Below are 23,053 nucleotides of genomic sequence, written 5' to 3' on the forward strand. Positions count from 1 at the left end.
AGTTAGTGGAAATGAAGCACTAAGCTAATGCTGTGTCACACAGCAAATTCATTTCAGAGCTAAAAATGCACACAGTTACTAGGTCGACAGCCAATCTCACCAGATATCACTATGTTATGCTATATGTTGCATCACTGTTTTGTCTTCTGTTTTTTCCCACTGTCATCACACAAAGCTCACTATCACAACCTATCAGCTGTTATACAAGATTGTACCAACCCTGATCTTGTTTTGTCACAGAGTAAAAAAGCAGTCATAAGGGAATTATACACTTGAGTGCACACCTTTTGAACATGAGAAGTCAAAGAGAGAGCCAAACACTTTACCAACTACTCCACCTTATTATTAGTATAAAAGGACTCATTTAATACCTTCTACCTTTTGTTCGACTGTGGTTCGCCGCATCATTGTGGCTCTTCAAAGCCACTTTAACTTTATGGCTGATTAATTGGATTAGCTCATGGAAAACCTGCTGCCCAAGTATAAATATTTGGCAGTCTGAGTCCTGGGTGGTGCTTGCTGGATACACAAGACAGTATCGACTAATAGAGGAAGCTAAATGTAGGAGCCAAGAACTACAATACTCAGACGCCAGAGTGTACCCGTATCACCATCGTGCAGTAAAGACAATGACAATGTTATATTAGATTTTCCACATTAGTCTTACATTGCCACCCACATTGCAAATTAAAATGGTCGCTCACATGTCTGTACACTGTCTCAAATATGCTTAAATGTTTCATATGTAAACATACATGAGGACAGTATGAGAGTTGATTGGAGTGTTGGCAAAATGTTTTTATGCAAATCAGGCATTGTGGCTGCTTTAAAAGTGCATTTGATAACAGAGCACCAGATTCGTGATTTTGCATAGCTAGTTAGCATGGCTAATTAGGTAGCTAGCTGTGTACAAAAATAAAGGGCTAAACTAGACGTGAAAAATATATCTGTAAGCAGAAACTGGGAAAGCAAAAGCTCATCAGTTACAGTCCACACTGGGAGAAAAGGACCTTTCCAGTACTGAGAGTGGAATGGAGAGGAAGTTAAGTCTTGAGAAAGATCATGAACACAAAAGATTGCAGTTGCAGTTTAAGGAAGCAAAGGTTGACTGCTGGAAGGAGTGAACACCTGTCTCATTTTACCTTTCTCCCGCGTTATTGTGGAAGACTCCCATGTTATTCATTATTCATTTTGTTCATTATTGTGTTTAAATAATTAAAAAGAATATGTTGCACCTAGTAAAGAAAGTGATGCTGGGGAAGGAAACTGTGCCTTGAGTTAGATTTTTACAGTACGCTGACCATAGGACAAACACACCAACACACCAAACTTGATACTTACCTGCGACACTCAGAGATTATTGATCCTGTTTGGCCGATTAGCCTGATGAATAACAACAGCTGGTTTCCTTTGGTTCTCATATCAATCATTTGTCTCTGATTTTGGCCCACAGAGATGAACCTTTTGCATTTACACTGTTAAAAGAGAGTATCAGAGAGTTATTTATTCCTCCCTTATGTTCAGAAGTTGCCTACAGCATACTTAACAAATTATTTGTTGTCAAAAAATCCTCAGTCATTCATAGTATGATGAATGCTAAGATATTGTTCCCGAAAGTGGATCGATGTGTGAAGTCTCCTCAGTGATAATGATGAGCATAGAAGCATATAAGGGATGCCGATTCTAATAATTGGTCTCTGCTCTTAGGAAGATGTCTTATTTGGGTTTCTCAAAGGCCAGCAGTCGCTGTGAGCAAAGTGGGTCGTGTAACCAGGAATGGATGCACTTGTTTCCAGGGCAACAACCACGAGGGAATATTCGAATGAAGGCAGACTTACATATGTACAGAACAGTGGAGGATTTGGAGTCCTGGTCCACTGTGCAGTTTGGAGCTGAAAGGTGGTCCTATGAAGCACTGTTTGAGAGGTTCATAGAGCCTGGGACATAATTCTGAAACTAGTCAGAAACCTAGGATTACAGTCTCATAGTGTGAATACTGTTGCAACCTACATCTACTAAGCAACCAACAGGAATGCCATTGCGAGGGCTCAATTCCTACTTCGCAATCACTAAAATGCAGGACACAGTACTCTTTATCTTGATCCTGTAAAGGTGTCAGACTTCCTTGTAGTCTGAAATCTCAATTATTAAACGCAGCATTTTACACTTGGCTAAGGCTTTTGACCATTGCTGTTGTGTTTGAATTGTAAAACAGGTGACCCAGGAATGTAAGCTTATATTATTACATTTGCTCTGAATGGCAGTGAATGAGAGAAAATATACAATCTGCAGCAAGTTGAGCATCTCCAGCTATCTCATTTTTATTTAACCCTCTACATCTTTCCCTGTGTTTTCTCTTCCAGAGTGCCCATCTGGCAATGATAGACACTCTGATGATGGCGTACACAGTGGAGACTGTGAGTGTGGAGAAGGTGATGGCCTCCATTAGTCAGTATTCATCCTGCAACCCTGAGGTGGAAACACCATATGATACAGAAGATGCAGTGACCACCTGGATCAACAAGGTGGGTAATGGTCAAAGACAAAGCTGAAGTCCTGGCTCAACTTCCACCACCCTCCGTTGTACTAACCTTTGTTTCCTGCAGCTAATGAATGATATCAGCTGTTGTATCCATACTCTAAGGTAAATGGAAATCTATTACAGAATGTAAAATTTGATCATCTTAAACAATGATTTAACAACATTATCTTGTTAGCAAGCATGAGGTTCAAGATGCACCATAGAGGAAGAGCTGCACACCTAAACCAAAGATAGGGCCACATTAATACCTGTATTTTATAACTGCGTGAGATAAGTATCAAGTTTTCTTCTTCATGTATGCATTTTTTGTAGATATCTTTTACAAGGACAGGTAGTACAACAGAACAGGGTGTGAGTTACAGTTCTGGCCATTTGGGTTGTCCCACATAATTGATTTGAACTAATCCAGCTGGTTCCAGCATCTATCGCAGAAGAGGGCTGGTGCATATTCTGTACACAATAGGGCTCTTGAGTTCTGAACTCGAAGTACAGTGAAAAGCACTGACCTAAATACCATCAAATCTGCTGCACACACACACACACACACACACATACCACGTCTCCATGCCTTCAGGTTATACTATATCATGTACGCAGGTTAAATGAGAAAACGTCCTCCCAGGTGTACTGACAGTGGGATGGTCTACCTTGTTATTGATACTAAGATTGACATGTGTTTTCTACACATGTATAGCATGTGCATAACTCACTGTATGTTTACGGAAATCAAAACATTAAACATGTGACTATGACCATGTCACATGAAATCTGCCTATTTTTTCCATTTTGAAGAGGGCGTACTTTAACATTATCGACATCTTGTATACAATAGAGTATCACATGTAAGAGCTGGCTGTTCTCATTAGCTGTGTAGAATGATACATGGCTCCTCGTGGCTCCTGGCCCTCCTCTCTGACACTCTACATGATTAAGCTTTCACGGGCTTTTAAAAGATTGTACTGATAATATTAATTAGAGGCTGCTGTCAAAAAGCATTGTGCATATACATTCTTATGTACATTTTCATGAACTTGTAATTAGAGCCATTTCAACCAATTAGAAAATGATTATGTATCAATGCCTTAAGAAAAAAGTGTCCACTGAAACATAGACTAAGTAATAATTTATAAATAAGTGTAGCCGCACCTTAAGGCCTGTTCGCCTGACTTACTTGCTGTTTGATAATGTGCAAATGTTTATTCGGCTTGCGAGGGCGCTTAAAAAACTAATTTCCACATTATGGTAGTAAAAGCAGTTTTGATCAGTTATAGTTCAGTAACAGCTTATTTCAAAGACATGGCTGAAACCATATCTACAGACCAATAAAATCAAAAGTATCTATAGAAACTTCTCAAACCGCATTCGCAGCCTAATCCAGCAGTCCCATATGTATTCTTACCATGCTCCAAACCAAATATGAGCAAATACACAGCATCTTTTGGAAACTTGACTGACATCAGATCACCATTGTGCTACACCGAAGAAGTTTAGCATGTTTTGCAATGAATTTAGCCATATTTTAATTAAATGGAACAACTGCATACTGTTATCATTCAAGTCCACAGGAAGAAAATAGTATTTGGGTGGTGTATCACACGTTCTTATATTTGCAAATGTTTGTGTTCTATGTTTAATCTTTTCAAAATGTACAAGGAATCAAATGCACAATTTTCAAAAACATTTCATTAAATATATGAACTCTTTGCACTTACATGCACTGGATAAATCAGCTTCCTGACTCCTCCATACAGTGCTACAGGGCCCAGTCTGTTTACATTCTTCTGGTAGGAATGCTGGGCTGCTGCCAGTTCTGAGCTTCACACACACACACACACACACACACACACTCTCACACTCACACACACACGCACAAAGTAGCTAAAAGGGGGTGTGGTCATGGAGTCCTACTGGTCAGACATATGGTTCTCTGTTGGAGTCCCTATGCGTTCCAAAGGTCCAAAAATCACCAGCTTAACAACTGATTCCTGCTTTAACTTGATCCATACGAACTTCAGGAGATATTCTGCAAATTGTCTTAAGTTCAGGATTGAGTGCGATTGGATTTGATTCAGTTCAATTCAACTCTGTTGAGTCAGAAAATCCTTAAACTCCTACAATGTATGCATATTACACAGACTTCTATTATGGTCAACGCGAAACCACAATTAAATAGTTTTAGTCTTTGAATAATAATGGTGAAGTAATACTGAAAAATAAAACACGGTCATGGTCATAATATTGTGCAGTCAGAATTCTGTAATTTACAACCAAATTGAATTAAATCAAATGCTTTAATATTATCTGCTTGCTAATGTTCCATCATTATGACTGTAGAAACTAAAATTGAAATAGTAACTTTAACACAATTAACCATGGAGCCTAACTTTAAGTAACTAAAAACCAATTTAACTTTTAATTCGAGCAATATCAGTTGAAGATGAAATATTAGTCATAGTGTGTTCCTTATATTGAATTTAACTCACTGATGCTGCTGGCTTAGTGATGATTAAACTTGTTTGTGCTCCCTCTCCCAGGTAAATGAATATCTGAAGGACATTGTGGCTCAGGAGCAGAGGAAGAAGGAGACGCAGAGTGCCGAGCCCGCTGGGAGTCCTCGGGTGGGTGTTTTTCTTTTCCTTTCCTCTCCCAGCTTTAATACTCTGCTAACTACACATGTACATGTAGACATCACTGGTTTGATGGACACTTTCAAACAGGCTAAGTGAAATCCTTTGCTACACTTAATGGATTTACAACAGCGCGCTCCTTTTGACTGACGGCTATTTGTCGCAGACCTCTGTGTCACTCACATACAGCATGTAGCCAGGCTACATTTTTACCTTTATCATCATAATGAGTTTCACTTTATTTGTACCTTAACCGGCAGATCAGTGCTCTTCAGTTTAATTGGGTCGGCAGTCGTTTAGTGCAGGATCACACATGTTCAGGGTCCAGCCTCCAGGGTCCATATCTTTTATATAACTGACTCTAGTATCAGCAGTAACTTCTAATGCCATAGGACAGGCTGGTGTGTGTGTGTGTGTGTGTGTGCATGTGTGTATGTGTTCATGTTCATATGTATATACAATATGTATTTGAGTAACCGGAGTAATCTGTGTTTGGATTCTGTAGTTTGACACTGAAAAATAATTCATTCACTGATCCACTGAATAATGAATTCATTCACTGGAAATAAATCCATTTCAAATCCCACTGATTACCATACTAAGTTTATGTATGGCCACTTATAAATTTCACTATCGTGTGTGTGTGTGTGTATATATATTTTGCAACTATAGGAACTTTGTGTATGTGGCTTTGTGACTCCATTGTGAGCTACCAGTCAAGCTAAATTTACTGTTTTAGTCTGGTGGTGAGGGTCAGGGTGAGTTGGCATGGCAATGATCCAACCATCACCCTGACACAGCAGAGTGTTGATCGGAGGAAGGAGGAGGAGCAGGTGAATGATGTCACTCTCATGTCTGCACACTCATCCTCATCCTTCATGCTTCTGCCTCTCACCTCCACATCATTCATTAAGCACCATCAGCAGTTTTTTTCCGCAACTGAGAACAGTGAAGATGCAAAGGGTTTTAACAAGTTTTATTGACCCCTGAAAGTCATGGACACCCTCAACACATGTCAGATAAGTTCTTCTATCTCTTCTATCTCTTGTGTTTGCCTCATTAATTCTCCCTTCTACAAAGTTACGCTACCCTGCCTTTGACCTCTACTCGACCCCTCCACGCTTAACTTTACATCGTCCTTTTCACAGACTCTTCCTCACCCCCTCCACTCCTGCGTCACGCCTCCTGTTCTAGCTTCCCCTCTGTCACAGGTTATGTCAGGCTGCAAACTATGACACAACACTGTCAGTCATGCAGCTTAGTTAGAAGGTTTACCTGAGGGAAAATATTGCAACCCTGTCACATGTGTTTTAGTATGCATCCAGTTGAAATGGAGCACTGCAGTTTGTGTGTGTGTGTGTGTCTGTCTGTGAGTGTGAGTGATTCCACAATCCCAGGGCTGTGCAGACTTCCACAGTGTTTGATGCTGATCTGACCAGTCAGTGTGCAGACGCAGCACTGCATGCCTCAGCTGTTCCGCACAAACACACAGGAAGATGCACACACATTTAACTGGTGAAGGTGAATCTAAAATAAGTGACATCATATCATCCTTTAATGCTTGATCAACAAAACCTAAAGTAACAACAGACAGTACAGCGCAGTTGCCCAGACCCTGGCCAAGTGTCGCACATGTACAGCCACGCCGGCTCATGATGTGAGCGTGAACACACCCGCTTGTTTGGCCTCCAAGCTGGGGCATTGGCCCTTCAGTAACATCAGGTCACGTGGATTGGTGTGTGTGGGTGTGTGTGTGTGTGTGTACCGAGTTTGTGTTTGTGTCCTATAATTTCGCTTATGGCTGATATTGTCCCAGTCTGAAGTGTGGTGAGTCACATTCATTTAATGATGCAGTTCTACGCCTTAAGTTGAATTAAAGTACACAGTCAGTGTTTGTGTGCACAGCTGCTGAAATAATATGATTATGTATCCCACATGTCTCTCACCTTAAAGTGTACAACTTATTTTATTTTCATGGTATCATGGCTGCCAAACAGAATAACAATGTGTCATACAGTGTGAAATGGTAAATTTGTTTCCAACAGCACAAACAAAAAACTGACTGAGAACCACAACCAGACAAAGCATTGAATTGTGTGGAGCCATTTTAAAACCACTCTGCATGTTGTTTTTTAACTTTCATTTGTCAAACTTCAAGCCCTCGCTGCCTCAGACAGGGCACATTGCATAATAACCACTTGCTGTGTTGGCAGGCGGAGTGCAGTCAGCGTTTTGGCCATTTCAATAATGAGTTAGTTTCCATCCCAGCATCGTTCGTCTTCTCCTTTTCAATGTTTTAGTTTGTATATATTTTTGGCTGCTGAGGTGTAAGTGCCAAGTTTCTTGTGTCTAAATGTAGATTAAATATGTGTGTATCAGTTATAAAATGGACATTATGAACATGATTACTACTAGGTGGTAATGAAACCATCAGATTGCTCTCTGACCCTCACTCCCTTTTCTGCCCCTGCAATGAGACCAAAGAATAAATATATATATATATATATTTATTTGGCAAAATATAACACAGTGTCCCGTGTTTGCCTCTGTCTGTTAAACACTTTTTATTTCCACCTTTCTCGCAATAACATCAGTCGATTGGTACACGAGGAGGTGAGGAAATGGGAGTGTCAGTCAGAGCAAGGTGAGGAATCTGTCAATAATTTTCCTAATTTGTGAAGGACAACATTTTTACTTAGTGGGGAGAAACTGATGGAGACAAAGTATGTAACTCAAACTACACTAATATACAAAAAGTAGTGCACTACTGTTTTTTTTTTTTGCTGATGCCCAGCAGCTCCATTTATCCTCTCTCTACTCCCGTATCACTCCCCACCTCCCCAGACCTCCCCCTCTTCTTCTTTGCAGTATGACTGCAGTGTGAGTCACACAGGCAGCCTCTGTCTCAGTCAGACACGTACCTCCTAGGACAACACTGTAGAGCTCACCAGGGCAACAGTGTTTTTATTTTAACCTCCTGCGCTGTACACAGGGGTGAGGGTGGGGGTGGGGGGGGCTGCAAATGCAACGTCAGGACAGAGAAGAAGACTAATCCTTTTAAGTTGCAAAAGCTGAGCTGCAGCTGAACTGGACGCGTCTGGCTTCAGAGGATGAACTTTGATGGGAAGAGGGAGAGTCACAGGATGATTGAAGTGGAGTTGGGTTGGGTGTATGTGTGTGTAAATATACAAGAAAAATGTGTGTGTCTGTGTGTGTGTCCTGTAAGGAGATGATGGATGAGTGCCCAACCTCTCCCCAGGGGTTTGATTGGTACTCTGTCTGACCCTGCTTAGCCCAGTGTTAGATCATTACTCCAGATACAGACAGTCTTCATCTCCCTTCTCTTCTTCTTAAACTGGGCCAGAGGGGTTTGGAGCTGTGTATTCAAAATAACCTTGCACTGAAAGTTCGGTTTGACCTCTTAATAGGCAGTAAGTGGGCATTATTATAAATGGTCACCCTTTGTTGTTGTCTCTGGAACAAAAAAATAATTAAATAATAAGAAACAAAATCTAAAAAGTTCCTGTATAAGCAGAATAAGGCATGAATTAAAAAAATACAGTTTAAAAATCAGCAGGAGTGCACCACCTTGTTTGTTAGGTATCTAATGTGCTGCTTTTGTTTGTTTTTTCCTTAAATATTAGTCCTGCTTTGGCATATATTAGGATATTGAATGTTAGTTTTCTTTTAAACATGTAAAAACATGTCAGTGAGTGATTTACACCAGATAGACACCATCTGACATAGAAGATGCAATAAGCATGATGTACAGTATGGAAAGACACAAATAAATATATAAAATGGCACTATATATATATACACACACATCTGTGGTACCTATTTTTGTGGTTATCATGGATCTATAGATTTCAATGATGGCCTGAGAAAAGATCACCTGAAGCCTGATCCTGCTCCGTGTCACGCCATGCTCCCCTTCTGTCAACCAAATGGAAGTCAGCATTGACTTTGTGAGGTCATGTACTGGGGAGTGCAGCTTGTTGTGCGCTTGGCCTGGAGAGGTGAAGTAAGGGCAGAGTTTGTCTGTGCCACTCTCTGCTTACAAATACAATGTGTGATGCCAAATGTTTGAATTTCAGTGTGGAGTCGCGAATCTAAATGTTGTTAAGCACATCTGTCAGAACCACTTCATTTGTCCAGGAATCTGCCTCATCATGTAACAGAAGTGACAAAAAAATATCTGCTAAAACACATAAAATCGTGACTTTCCTGCAACATGTCAAGATAAACACATTCATGCTGCGATATCAGATTCACAGGCAGTTCATTCACAGGCAAATCGACAGTAATATACTGTAGATTAGATTACATCAGGTGTGATGGCATCAGAATGGTAACTCATATTACCATTCAGACAGCCGTGACGTAAATCAAATCAGGAGAATCCAAGAAGGCCACAATCAACCCTTTCATCCTCTCACCACCTTGAATATTTATTTCTTATTTTTTGGGGCTTCAGAACAAATCGGCTGTATTTTCTCATGAGTCGCGGCATGCTTTTGAAGTTGAGGAATCGCTAGCCACTTTGAGTGACACTTACATTTGGTTCTTTGATGCTTCGGGGTAGTGTGGGAATTAGTTATTACTGTGGCAAGCCTCTCCTCTTCTGGAGTCAGCTTACATTGTCAGTGGATGGCTGACAGTTTGGCTCCATTTATCCACTGGGATTGTTATTTGGTGTCTTCTTTAGCTGATGCTTTTCTCTTTAGCCACAGTGAGATACATTTCCTGATTTTGTCGGTGCCATACAGTGTCCCTTAATTCTAATTTTGTCTCAGCTAATTTTTACACTTATACCATAATCAAGGAGTGTATGCCTATTGATGGGCCCGTTGGCTGTTAACCTGCACATACACACAAAAACAAATCTCATACTAAAGAAGTGCAGCACATTTATTATGATTGTCCCTATTTATTTTAGTAATTTTCTAATTTAAAACTGACTCACAATAACCAAAGGCCTCAATGTCTTTGGTACCTATGCTTCTCCTGTTTTGGTCCAGTGTCAGCGTGACTGCTTGCACAAATCTTGCATCAGTGTAATTTCCAAATGCAGGTCACATGAAGGTCTAATGGTCCAGTTTCTCGTCATGCATTTGTTTTAAATGGGATCTGAAATGTTTCTTATGTTTAACTTTTCACACTGATGAGATTTGGTCGACTTTCGAGGGGGAAAATGATGTTTTGATTAGCAGTGCCATTTTGTTTGAGTGAAATTGTGACTGTGAAACCTCAGTGTAGCTAACATTTGGGCCTAAGATAAATACTCAGAACTTAGCACCGCATTAAAAACAGTTTCAGGGTTATTTATGTTGTGTGGGCTGCTTTTCTTGCACTCACAATAACACACAAGTTTTCTCTCCTTGGTCTCGCACCCTGTCATGTCTTCCCTTGTAATACTAATCGCATTACTAACTAATCTCACTAACAGGTATTTCTTTGTTGTTGTTCTTGTTTTTTTCTTTTGCTGTGCTGCTGCAGTCTCCAACCAAGTGGTACATGAAGCTTGTGCCTGTAAGTCAACCACGCTCTTTCATCTATGTAGCCATAGTGGCCGCCTCCCCCGCCTCCTCCCTCTGTCTGTCTCTTCGTGATTGCCATTGTTTTATCACAAGTGCGCATCAGCCTGTGACTTCACTGTTACATAAACACAGCTTTTCTCGATTACCTTGTGTTTTGATTAACAAGTGTTCCCTTGTGCTGCATCCAAGTGATTTACTGTAGAGTAAAAATAGCAAAAGAGTCAAGTCTGAAAATGCGTGTGAAGGGCATTAGAATTCAGTTATCCTTTATTGTTTTCTAGAGTCTCTATGAACTACTGTTTAGTATAAGGTTACGTTAACTGAAAACCAGGGCTTACGTATTAGGAATATGTGTATTTGAACGTCTCTGCCTTGAACTTATACTGCCTTGTACTTGCAAATAGGACAGTTCTTGTCAGAGGAACAGGACACCCTTGGGGAATCACTGAAGAGGTCCCAAGAGATTAGCCAAAATATGAAAAAAAAAGCTTAATTTTATTGGAATTTCATTTCACAGATGGGATGTCTGTGAGCATTTTGCATGAAATGACTTCAGAGTCTCTGTACCAGCACTGACTGTACACCTTCTTGTAACATCGTCTCTTTTCACCACTAACATTATATTGTATGTGAATGTGTAGACATATGTATATTCATGCATCCGCTGTTACTGTACATACAAAGTGATTTTGAGTGTTTTTCATTTCGAATGCTATCTGTAAATGCTCGCGTTTTACTGAAAATACTCATCATGTTGAGAGGGTAATTATTTTGATCTTCATCACAACATTAGATCACACCATCTGGAAAAATCATTTGTGCAGCCCTACTCGGATGTAGCCGTAGTGGATGTTGTTTCCTCTCACTGGGCTCACATTTTACTAAACATGCTGTAAGGCTGCAGAACTATTCAATTACCTTCATACATGAGTAAATGTAACGACGCCTCCATGAGCTTTAAAGTGTTGCTGCTGCTCTAAAGAGACATTAAAGACAGAGCTGTTGCGATGGTTGCACCATTACACTGTGCATGACTCATTTTGCAGCCATAGGTAATGATTGAAAAAAAGAAACAATAGGTGCTGTAGATGTAGGAAGGAAGGGCAATGTTGGCACTCTGGTTTACAGGTATGTTATTTATGTTATACAGGCTCGGTACAGGAAGGAGCAGGCCTCGACCCAGCCAGTTCCCTGGATCCCCCCAGTGGACAACCTGCTGAAAGACAGCACAGACGGCTCGGCCCTGGGTGCTCTGCTGCACTTCTACTGCCCTCAGCTGCTTCCACTGGATGGTAAGGAGCTGGGAGGAGAGGTGGGAAGCGTACAGTTAGGGTGACTGAAGGAAGACTTGTGTGTGTGTGTGTAGGTTTTTGGGGCAGGTTGTCTACAGGTTCCCGTTAAAAAGTGCAAGGCGACCTTAATTTATCTGCAAGAGGAGAAGCAGTTCTTTTGACCAAAACAGATCCTAAAAAAAACTTGATCTCAAACTAGAAATAGGGAAGTAAAGTTTATTTATTTATTCATGGCAGATAGCAGGAGTCTGAGCCCAGTGATTCTGCCTTTTTAGATACAAAACTGGGCCTTTTTTCATTCCTCACAAATTTTTGGGTGTTTAAAGGGTCTGAGAATATTTACTAGTATTACTATTACTACTTCTCTGAATGGTTCATTCATCAGAGCAAAGATCAGTCGCAAACAAATGATGTCACATAATCACATCACCTGCTGATGAAAGTGTGTTGATAGTGGGCCCAACACACACAAACACACTCAGATACAGTACATGCACACAAGTATTCAACTAAACTGAAAACATCACAAGAACAAAAGATCAATCAGTCGAGATTCTTTAAATCTATTAACACACAGCTCCACCCACAGTTTGATGACACTCAGTCCATTGTTACGATTGGTCAGTCATTTACAAACCGTTACACTTCAACACCTCAGCAGCTCTTTAATAGAAGATCCTCAACACCGCACACATCCCTGAACTTTACCATCAGTACCATACAACCACAAGCCCTTTAATCATCACATCCATACTGACGTCACACTGACCCTGACTCCTGATGGCCCCCTCTGCCCTCCCAGATGTCTGTCTGAAGGAGAACATGACGCTGGCTGATCGGCTCTACAACCTGCAGCTCATTCAGGACTTCTGCAAAGACAACCTGAACAGCTGCTGCCACTGCAGCCTGGAGGACATGCTCTACGCCTCCTCCACCATCAAGGTACTGCTCAAATCCACAGCATAAAGAGTTTGGAGTTTCATTTCCAAAGTGAGATATTCCCTTTTACATTTGAAATCATTTGACCCTCACGCCTGCGTCCAACTATTTAAGTTTCGCTGATAAGTTAAGTAAGTAAGGTGACAATATTATTGTATTTATACAGATCTGTGTCTGTATGAATGAATTAAAGTAAACATTTATATATGTTCTACATATGCTGAAATCATTTTGGGAATGAAAATATTTGTTAATTGTTTTCTTGTGTGAGAGTTTGTATTTTGAGGCACAAATTTTAATAATTTGAAGGAATTTCTATTCTTTCTCAACATAAAAATGTGCAAAATGTCACAGAGTAGAAAGCTTTGACTTAACAAACTCTGTGCTTTTATGATACTGATCCTGTTCGGTTGGTGTCCAGATCTTCTCTCTGCAAAACAATTCTCCACTCTGAAATAGCTTTTACAGTTATTGTGTAATAGCCATTACAGTCCTGGAGAAGTATCCGTCAGAATTGAAACTGCTGATTTGCTACCATATTCAAACTGCCACTTTAAAATGCAGCCAGAGAGGAGCTATGCAAGTGGTAGGTAGTCGAAACACAACCATGTGAGAAAATGTAACCTCTTGGTTGTCAAACTAAAATCCAGGGAAGTGTTGTTTCTTTCTTAGAAAACCAAGTGGGAAATGTCAGAATTACAGAACAGAATTTTCAGAAACTGACACAAATCCTATAGGTGTTAATTCAAACATGGATTTTTGACTAAACAAATTAGAAAACCATATGCCGTTGCATCCAGTCAGAGGGGCTAAATGAAACAGGAGAAATGAGCAGCTCTGTGGGCCAGTGTGGTGAGTCATGCTATGGAAAAAGCGTTCAGTCCAAACTGTCTACACCGGCCACAAGCACAGAAAGCTGCACTCCGGCTGCTCTCTTTACATGTCTGCATGTGTTTTTTCATTCTTTCCTCACACTCTTTCCTTTTCTTCCTTCATTCATTTGAATTCATTTCCTTCTTTAGTTCCCTTTTCTGTCTTTCTTTCTTTCTTTCTTTCTTTCTTTCTTCCTTTCCTGATCTTCTTCAATCAGACATTGTCTTTTCTCACTGACTCACTCCACCTCTCTCAGTTACAAGTTCAGTTTATCTTGTGTTCTTTCCCCTGACGTCCATGCCTCCACTGTGCGTGCGGTATCCAGGTTGTCTGCAGCTGATGTGAGCTTACAGATTGCAGGGTCATTTTAGATCTGCCACAGGTCTGGTAAAAATATCCAAAGGTGACAATATTGAGTCAGAAAGCTTATTTGTTTTCATCTGGCAGAGGTGACACACTGCTGGATTGCAGAAACAGGAAGAGTGCTGTTATACAGATCTACTCGTCTGTGTAGTTTTCCTTCTGTTGCTCTTTTTGCTTTTCAAAACCAGGTTTATGCCAAAGAATTAATGGGAACAGGGTTCTTAATTTGACTTTTGTATGTGTGAGATTGTTCCACCCGCTGACCAATGTTCTGCGTCTTCAAAGGATCTATGATGGCTCCATCTCTTTGTAGCTGTGCTTTCTTGGGCGGTTGCTGTGTGCACATATACATATTTTTGTTGCTGCAGGGAACTTTTAATGGCTGCTGGAGCCCACAATTCCCACAACACCCCAAAAACAGCATCTGTCACTTTTCTGTCACATAAAAGACATAATGGATACCACAGTCACAACATGCTAGTATTTGTCTGGTGGTTTGGTGTGTAACTTTCCTCTTTCCGTTGTGTGTTTGTGCGTGTGTTCATCTCAATGTGTTAAGCCTGCGAGCTGTTGTGGTTAAAAAAAAACAAACAAGTCAATGTGTCTGGATGAGTTTGACTTTGCCTGACTGTCACCTCAGCATGTCCTCTGATGCAGGACTGTTGTTCTCAGCACAGACAGAATACAGGTCACTGAAAGGACTTTCCAAGCTGACTAAACATTTTCAAACTTTCAAACCACTTTAAACCTAAAAAAAAAACTGGCTTTGCAGTTGGAGCCGTGCTTCTATTCTTTACAGTCAGCTGAGTTGAAGTGTCTTAATAGACAATATGAAACCATGACTTTAATTCTGAAGCTTAGATGGGAAAAATAGAGCAGTGCAGGCCAGCACCACCACCAGCAGTGTTGATATTTGTACTAATATTACAGCACTATGAGTATAAATCATTATAGTTGAGGAACAAAGCAGTCATGTCTCATTTTTTGTCAGATTGCTGAAAATGATCCAAACACACCCAAAGCTCAGATATAGTACATCGACTAAATGCACGACGTGAAAAAAACAAAAACAATTGAGTTGTGCGAACCAGCCAGTATCAGTATTTTGCTGACACTGATTTCAGAGGGGATTAAAAAAAAAAAAATCCCAGCAGGGCAGAGTTTTTTCCTGAGAGCAGCAGTGCAGCCAGGACTGCACACAGACCAAGTTAGATTCAATCACCTTGACCCAGTTTCCAGGTTGTCACATCCTCAGCAGCCGTATGCCTTGGCCCCGTCACACTAATGGAGACCTTATTATAGAGATTGAGCCGAGACATCAGACTGGTGGTAGGGGGGGGAGTGAGAGAGGTGTTGATGTGGAAGAAAATGGAAACGGGAGAGAAGAGACGAGGAGGAGTGATAACAGTTTGAAATGATTAGAGTGGAGATTGAGGTGGGAAAAGAGAGAAAGAGGGACAGCATCCTTTGGGAACTTTGTGATGTGTTTAGACATGCCCATCACTGCAACATGCACACAGTCAAACACAGAGGAACACACACCATGACAAATATCACACTTGACACTGACAGTGTTCCTGTGCTAATTCTTCCATCACATGTGATTAGGGATTATTGGACCTGATGTTTTCCATTAAGAATGAAGAACACATAACTGTATGAATGAACATTTCTAAATTATGATTTGCATAGAATCAAGCAGCATGCGCCATTGTATCTTAATTAGGATTGCAACTGATTATTTTCAATATCGCCTAATCTGCAACTGAATAATTGCTTTCTCTATGAATTGTCAGAAAAAGACCTATTATAACTTCTCCAGGCCTTGTTTTGTCTGACCAACAATGGAAAAAAAAGATTTTCTTACTATTTTAAATGACAAGGAAAAGCTAAAAATCTTCACATTTGAGAAACTGGAACAAAGAACAGCTTTGTTTTCTTTAAAAAAAATGGCCGAAGTAATTAATTGATTATCAAAATAGCATCACAAATTTGAAAATAAGTCTTACATGATTGACATAAGTAAGTCATGACATGACTGACGTGTGACATGAGATAAATGTGTAAATATATAAATAGATAAATTGGCTTCTTGGCTGAGCAACAATAACACAGAGGACATCAAAACGACAAATAAGCATTACAGGAGACACTTCAGTTCAGTTGAAACATGAGAGTTTGACTCTAGCTGGTGCAGCTTAGACACTTGAATAGATATTATGAGTCATCTGAAGACACCAGGTACAGTATGTGCGCATGAATCCTCACAGTGTGACCATTTGACAGCTGATAGAGTTGCCACTCTGTCTAGCAACTCCATCTCAGCTTGTTATGTTGCCCCTTTGTGGCTAAATATGTAGACTGTACATAAAAACTACCAGAGTTAAAGCTCTGCTCCCTTTCGCACAAATTTGTTACAAGACTCTGGCAGTCTAATAAAGCACAAGATTTTGTATGTTTGGTGAAGAAGAGAACGTCCATATTATGTTCAGTATACCTCAGTAAGAGACAATAGATTAGCTCTCAGTTCCCAACCCCCAAAGCCATAGAATACACACATTACTTACAAAGGCATTCTTTCCTAATGGACACCAGGCTTGTAAATCACGTCAGCCCACTCCCATTTACTGGCTCTTCTTTTAATTAATTCACAGCACATCTAGATTACCATCTGTGGATCCAAGAAGGAGAAATGAAATTCACCAGCTTTGGGGTTTCGCCAGCGTTCATGTCTTTTTTTTTTTTCAGCAGAAATGCTGAGGTTGCTCTGAGGAAGGCAATGAACACACTTACTGTAATTCACAAGTTGCCTCTTCAACACAACTCTCAGTTAGTAAATCATTTGCCTGCAAACTGACTATTGGTTCCATTGTGAGGTATCAGTTGACAAAAGGCAAAAGGCAGTATTATGATGAACTAATTCTCCCCACCTATTAGCTGATAATCCCCAGTGTGTCTTGCATTGAGTATTGCATTAAAACAAGTTCCTAGATCACCAGCAGGTGCAGGGTGTAAGGCTTTTGTGATGTTCAGGTAAATATTGCTCTTTTCAGTGTTAGGATACCCTTATGAGTTCTTCACTGGATTTCTTAACATGAAGCTTTGGTCTAATGTCTGTGTCTCGCCTCTGTACGATGTAACGTTAACTTTTTTACTTTTTTTTAGCGGGCAGCTGAGGGCAGCCCGATACACTTGGCGGTAAATCAAGAGAGTGAGTTTTCCAGATTTGAGTGAGTCTGTCTGTCTGGCTGCAGGATCTAGATCCTTTAATCAACTCTCTGGCACAATGATTGTTGACATTAATGCCCTGTGCATGCTCAGTGCGTGGCTAGGTCATGTGTCTTGCTAAGTTGGATAATGCAATTTGTAAGGTGTGACCTGCTTGGTATTTTTATTCATGCAAGACCTACACATTGACAGACTTTCATGTGTGAGTGAGTGCATGTGTAGTACATGCAGGACAGAGGAGGGGAGGCGGAGGGGCGCTGGTTGTGCCCATCCCTGCAGAGTGGATTAGCTCCCCCCTCATCCCCACCTCCCTCCTCCCACAAGCTCTTCTAGTAATCACCAATCAGGTTTCTGTTTTCATTCTGAGAGTGACACAGTCTGACAGTCAAATCTCCAAACAGCCAGATCTGGCAACGCTGCAGACCTGGCAGTCCATGAGCTAGTAATGCCAGTCAGTGGGGAGATAGGCGCAGTGGTGGTGCGGTGGTAGGTTGTTTAGGGATCTGTGTGAGAGTGTGTGACTGCTGACTGGTGGTATTAAGCGATAACACTCACACCTGGTGTGTCCGTAGTAGACAGAGGGACAGATGGGAGGAGAGAAGTGAATCTGGATTGTTGCCACCAATCTGGGCTGAACGGAAGATAGGAGATTTTTCTCTCTCTCTCTCGCTTTCTCTCTTTCTTGATTTCTTCCTTCCTTCCTTCTATTCATCCTATTCCAAGGAATGCTTCAAATGCTGAACACACCTGAAGGTAACCAGCACTTTGGTATTTGCTTGGTGTTTCTTAGCAATTCTATACTTGAAAACTGTTTGATCCCAGAGTCATGAGAAGGGCAAATGTAACTCACACATAGGAGGAAACTGTTAAAAAAAACTTAAGCAACTGTTCAGTTTGCACGTGAAGATGATAATCAGATATTTTTCTGCTTGACTTTAATTACTTTGGCATCTGCACTACTGCTCCTCACTACTACGGCACATTCTGTCATAGCAGACACACCTTTCAGACTTTTGCAGCTCTGCACACTGGCATGTGAGGTAAAAACAAAAAGGGGTCAAAAAAAAAAAGTAAAATGCTGCAGTAACACCCAAGGGAGACCAGTGTTGCCAGTGCTAATTGCCTCTGCCCCTCCTGATGAGCTTTTGGGCTGCAGTTTAGGGGCTTAAGGAGTGTATGTATGATGTGTGTGTCCAGTAGAGTGAAATGTTGCTGATGAAGTGAATCAGGTATCTTTAGAGCTGAGCCATGCAGCATTGTCTTTGTCTGGAGACCATGGACTGAGGGTGAGGAGAGGGCGTGTTTCCTCAAGGTCGTTCCTGCTTCACTGCACTCGTTTTGCATAGATATATGTATGTATGAGCATCTGCGAGTGAGTACCGGCATGTTCACTGCAAAAAACTAAGCACTTTTGACTGATAATTGATCTGGAATTGATTTGTGAAATATGTTCAAGTAGAAGATCTACTTTAGTTGAACTGTATGTAATATGTCAAGATAATGATTTTTTTTTTTAAAACAAGCAAAGCTACATCAGAGACAGTTGGAATTATTTCACCCATGAAAGCATGTTTCATTACAAAAAGAATTTTTACAGTGTTGGCAAAAAGAGCAAACAAAAGGAAATGCCAGCCATGCTGGCTGAACCACATGGTGTTTCTCCAGTAATGTCTATTGAAGGCTACACACAGATCGTTACTGTTCTATACAGCTTAACTCTTATTTACTGTCTTTACAAAACAAGAGTAATAGTTTTTCACAATTCACACATTTTCACTTAATTAAAAAAAAGACAAAAAAACAACAGTGTTTGAAGGAAAATATAATAATCCTGAGTGAAATGGCTTTGTAAGATGGATATTTCTTGCAGTGTAGTGTCCTCAAGCAGTTTGACCTCCCACTGTAGGATGACCTGATTGGGACGTTGACATGACCTGGCACAGCAGTGGCAAAAATCCCTCCAACATTACTTAACTGTCTAATTCAGGTCGGCTGGTGGATTGCATGCTATGTGATTGAAAACAGAAAAAAATAGCTGACCTCTATTTTATAAATTAGGGTAATGTCTTAATCACTTCTCTCTACTACCACAGCTACTACAAAACATCTTTGCTATATTCCCTTGGATGTCACTGGGCTGTAGTTTGAGCTATGAAGCATCTTTTTCTATCGGGGATACTCTATGAAATAGGGCAAGATTGGTGAATTATTTATATGCAGAGTGGAAGATACAGTAAACACTGATATCTGTAGGGGTCAACAGAGACACCTGCTGGAGTAATAGGTACAATGCAATTGCATGACAGGTGAGGTTGTGACATGCAGTGACATAAGGACACAGAGAATTTGTCCCTGTCTCTTTAAAGTATCTTTGAGCAGAGTCATTGAATATAACCCATGTTTTTAATTTTAGTCTCATTTGATTTCTCCCCCAGAATAACTACCTGGTGTTCATGGCAGAGCTGTTTTGGTGGTTTGAGGTGGTCAAGCCGTCTTTTGTGAAACCAAGAAAGCTGGCCAACGAAGGCACAGGCAAGTCTCAAAAGCTCTGATCTTACAATAATATTCATTGAGGCAATAACAATAGCAGTATCATGCATAGAGAGAAATACACATAAAGCAAAGTAATTTGGGAGAAGTTGAAGTACAGTATAATGTTGCTGTCCTTTGATTATTTGTCTCTGTTTTATCACCTTTAGATCCCTCATCCTTTTTGAAGAGTATGCCAGCCATCCCCATCTCCAAGGCAACTAAGAGAAGCTTCATGGAGAGATCCCCCAGTCCTGAAAGACCCAGGTATCTTAGTCGAAATGATGGTATTTAATGTGAAACTTTGTAACATCAGTTCTGTGTGTTATACTGTACGTACTTCTAAAAGCGCATTAGCAAGGTACACTCTTTGAGTGGAGCTGCTCTTTGTTCCTTAACTTCATGCTGGTTGGTGGGCAGCTCCCAAGTGTGAATATATGGGAACGATTATGCTAAATAAGATCAGCTTGTATGGAAAAATCCTTACACAGGACAATAAAAGTATGTATCACAATGTATAAAATGTCATTTTCTTACTCCTTTTCCATAGTTTGCCCCTGCGACCCCAGCCTAGAAACTCAGGTATTTTTTAATTTTATTTTATTTACTTATATTTTACCCAAATTGTACTACAAGGTATAAATATCAAAATATTATTACTTGTCGGTACAACAACCTCCGTTTTGAGTTTTATTTTGCTTACTTGTGTCCTCCAGGAGAGATCAAGAGGTCAACCTCAATGTCTTTTGTTGATGGAAATCTCGGCACCTGGCCCAAAGAGAAAAGGTTCGTCCCGTTCATGTGCTGCTCATTTAAAATGTCCAATCCCCAAGAGAATTAATCATGCCATGGGGATTAAGAAAAGCGCATTGTGATGTTTCCAAATCAGACTCTTTCCTCAAATAACCTATTCATATTTGTTAGCCCAAAAAAAGCATCTGCAGATTTCATTACTGGTTTTTTTTTGTTTTTATGTTAAGATCTGGGCCTTATGGAGTTTCTTTTGACATCCCCTTCGACAAAGAGGACTCTGCTCCTGCCCCTCCTTCCTCCACACGTGGCATGGTCAGGTCTGTCAGCACCGATGATGGTTCTGGGTTCAAGGTCCACCACCCGCCACGTGGGATGAAGCGCAACCTATCCTTCCAGCCAGTGAATGGTCAGAGTGTTGGCATTGAGGAGGAGGGCTGCCCAGACAGCCTAGCTGGTATGGAGCCTGGCAGGCGAACTTTTCCCAATGGACATGGTAGTGTCATGGCAACAACTCCCTCCATGGAGGAGGCCCTTCAGATTATCCACAGTCCAAGCAGGCGCCCAGTGGAAGGCATCAACAACGGTTTCTTCCTGCACAGTCAGGACCATGGGGCTACTGTTGGTGGCTTAGAGCCGGTGTCAGAGGTGGACTCCAAAGGACCTCTGAGCACCACAGACACCACAGAGGTAGACACTGGCATCCATATCCAGACAGAGGACATGCTAGATGAGGATTCCTCTCTGAAAGACTGCTCTGTGAACATGGAGCTGGATATGGACACGCCAAGCCCTTGCCCGAGCAGCCAGAGCAAGTCCCCCACAGGAGTGAAGTTGACCAGCTTTGCTGAACAGAAGTTGAGGAAGCTCAATCCATCAGCGCCAGACTCAGGGAGGGGCAGCAGCAGCTCCCTCAAAACCACTCCTGAGGGCTCTGAGTTTGGCCTACCATTATCTGTCTCCTGGGCCCCGACCCCAGAGCACAGCCCCATCCATCAACAAACCACACCGCCCCCACAAGCATCGCCCACACCTGTCCAGCTTCCACCCAATGACCCTGCTCAGGTCATGGCAACAGAGATGGTACAGCTGAGGATGAGGCTGGAGGAGAAACGGAAAGCCATTGAAGCACAGAAGAAGAAAGTGGAGGCTGCTTTTACAAGACATCGCCAAAAGATGGGTCACTCAGCATTTCTCAATGTGGTGAAGAGAAAAGGGGATGGAGCTGCCAGTGGAGAGGAAGGGGGAAAAACTGAGGGTGAAGGCAAGGCAGCGAGCACAAGTCCCATCTTTAAATTTGGAAGGAGCAAAGCAGACACACCTGATGGGGCAGAACAAAGCAGCACAGCATCCTGTTGGACAAAGTCACCTATTGCAGGAGAGGAGGGTGGACAGAGTCATGCTCAGCTAACGGAGGTGGATCTGACAGAATATACACGTTCTATTGAGAAGCTCAACCACTCATTAGCCTTCCTCCAGACTGAGATGCAGCGACTGGCTCAGCAGCAGGAAGTCATCATGGCCATGAGGGAGCAACAACACCAGCAGGCATGGGTCATCCCTCCTCCACATACAAACCCCTCACCACAAAAACAAAGTCGAGCTGGAGCTGTTACTCGATCCTCAGGACCTTCTTCTCCAGCTGACTCCCCTCATTCCACCCACCGCTCTCCAACCAGCATCAAACGAAAATCTGCCTCCTTCCACTCACGTAATCCCCGCACTGCTCGTCCCAGTGAGCTCAAGCTGGCCCCCTACAATCGAGTCCTAACTGCCCCACAATCTGTCGATAGCATCCCAAGGCTACGTCGATTTTCTCCCTGCCAGCCTTTGGCGAGTTCCTTCGTTTACATGGGAGAGAAACCAGCAACCACCAATCTGGAGACATTAGCTCCAGATGGAGATAAAAACAAGGAGACTGATTCCCTTCTTTACCCAGAGAGGGACCTTGCCAGTATATGTGTAGCCAGCTCACCCCCCAGCTCCCCCAACCTGCAGAACAAAAGAGAGCAAAGAGAAGTAGATTCAAATGCCAAAACCCAGGAAACAGATGCTCGCAGCCAGTCCAAGATCGCTGGTGGTCAGAAATCAGTTGTAGATGTGAAACCTGCCATAGAGTCATCATTCCCTGAGGTTCTGGCCCATCCTGTGGTGGAAACCTTCACGGTGACACCTACAGAGATCCCTCCCCAGCCAGAAGCCTCAGGACAAGCAAAGAGCAGCTTGATTGAGGTTCCTCTGTCCGTCGTGAAGCCACTGGAGGACCTGACCCTTGATGATGGGTTGGAGATGCAGCAGGGTAATGCGGAAGGCCAGGATGAGGAGCAGAAGATCTGTCGTGGTTTCTTCTTCAAGGTAACTTTCGTTGTT

At 41.6% G+C, this 23,053-nt stretch overlaps 1 protein-coding gene across 4 annotated transcripts in view; it reads left to right on the forward strand.

Annotated features, from left to right (window-relative positions):
- The window catches only part of camsap2a (calmodulin regulated spectrin-associated protein family, member 2a), a 49,715-nt gene that overhangs the window by 18,040 nt on the left and 8,622 nt on the right, over nt 1-23,053 (forward strand). For 2 of the 4 annotated variants that reach the window (XM_071485952.1, XM_071485953.1), the window contains exons 3-12: nt 2,364-2,525; nt 5,077-5,160; nt 10,669-10,701; nt 11,860-12,001; nt 12,804-12,943; nt 19,840-19,936; nt 20,104-20,200; nt 20,484-20,515; nt 20,650-20,719; nt 20,914-23,038. In XM_071485952.1, coding sequence (XP_071342053.1) covers nt 2,364-2,525; nt 5,077-5,160; nt 10,669-10,701; nt 11,860-12,001; nt 12,804-12,943; nt 19,840-19,936; nt 20,104-20,200; nt 20,484-20,515; nt 20,650-20,719; nt 20,914-23,038 — 2,982 coding nt within the window. The remainder of the gene's footprint in view (nt 1-2,363; nt 2,526-5,076; nt 5,161-10,668; nt 10,702-11,859; nt 12,002-12,803; nt 12,944-19,839; nt 19,937-20,103; nt 20,201-20,483; nt 20,516-20,649; nt 20,720-20,913; nt 23,039-23,053) is intronic. The other 2 variants (XM_071485954.1, XM_071485955.1) reach the window with 1 other exon arrangement.

This window comes from Trachinotus anak, unplaced genomic scaffold (assembly GCF_046630095.1).
Source record: "Trachinotus anak isolate AG129_WGS33_773 ecotype Australia unplaced genomic scaffold, CSIRO_AGI_Tana_v1 ptg000010l, whole genome shotgun sequence".
Lineage (NCBI taxonomy): Eukaryota > Metazoa > Chordata > Actinopteri > Carangiformes > Carangidae > Trachinotus > Trachinotus anak.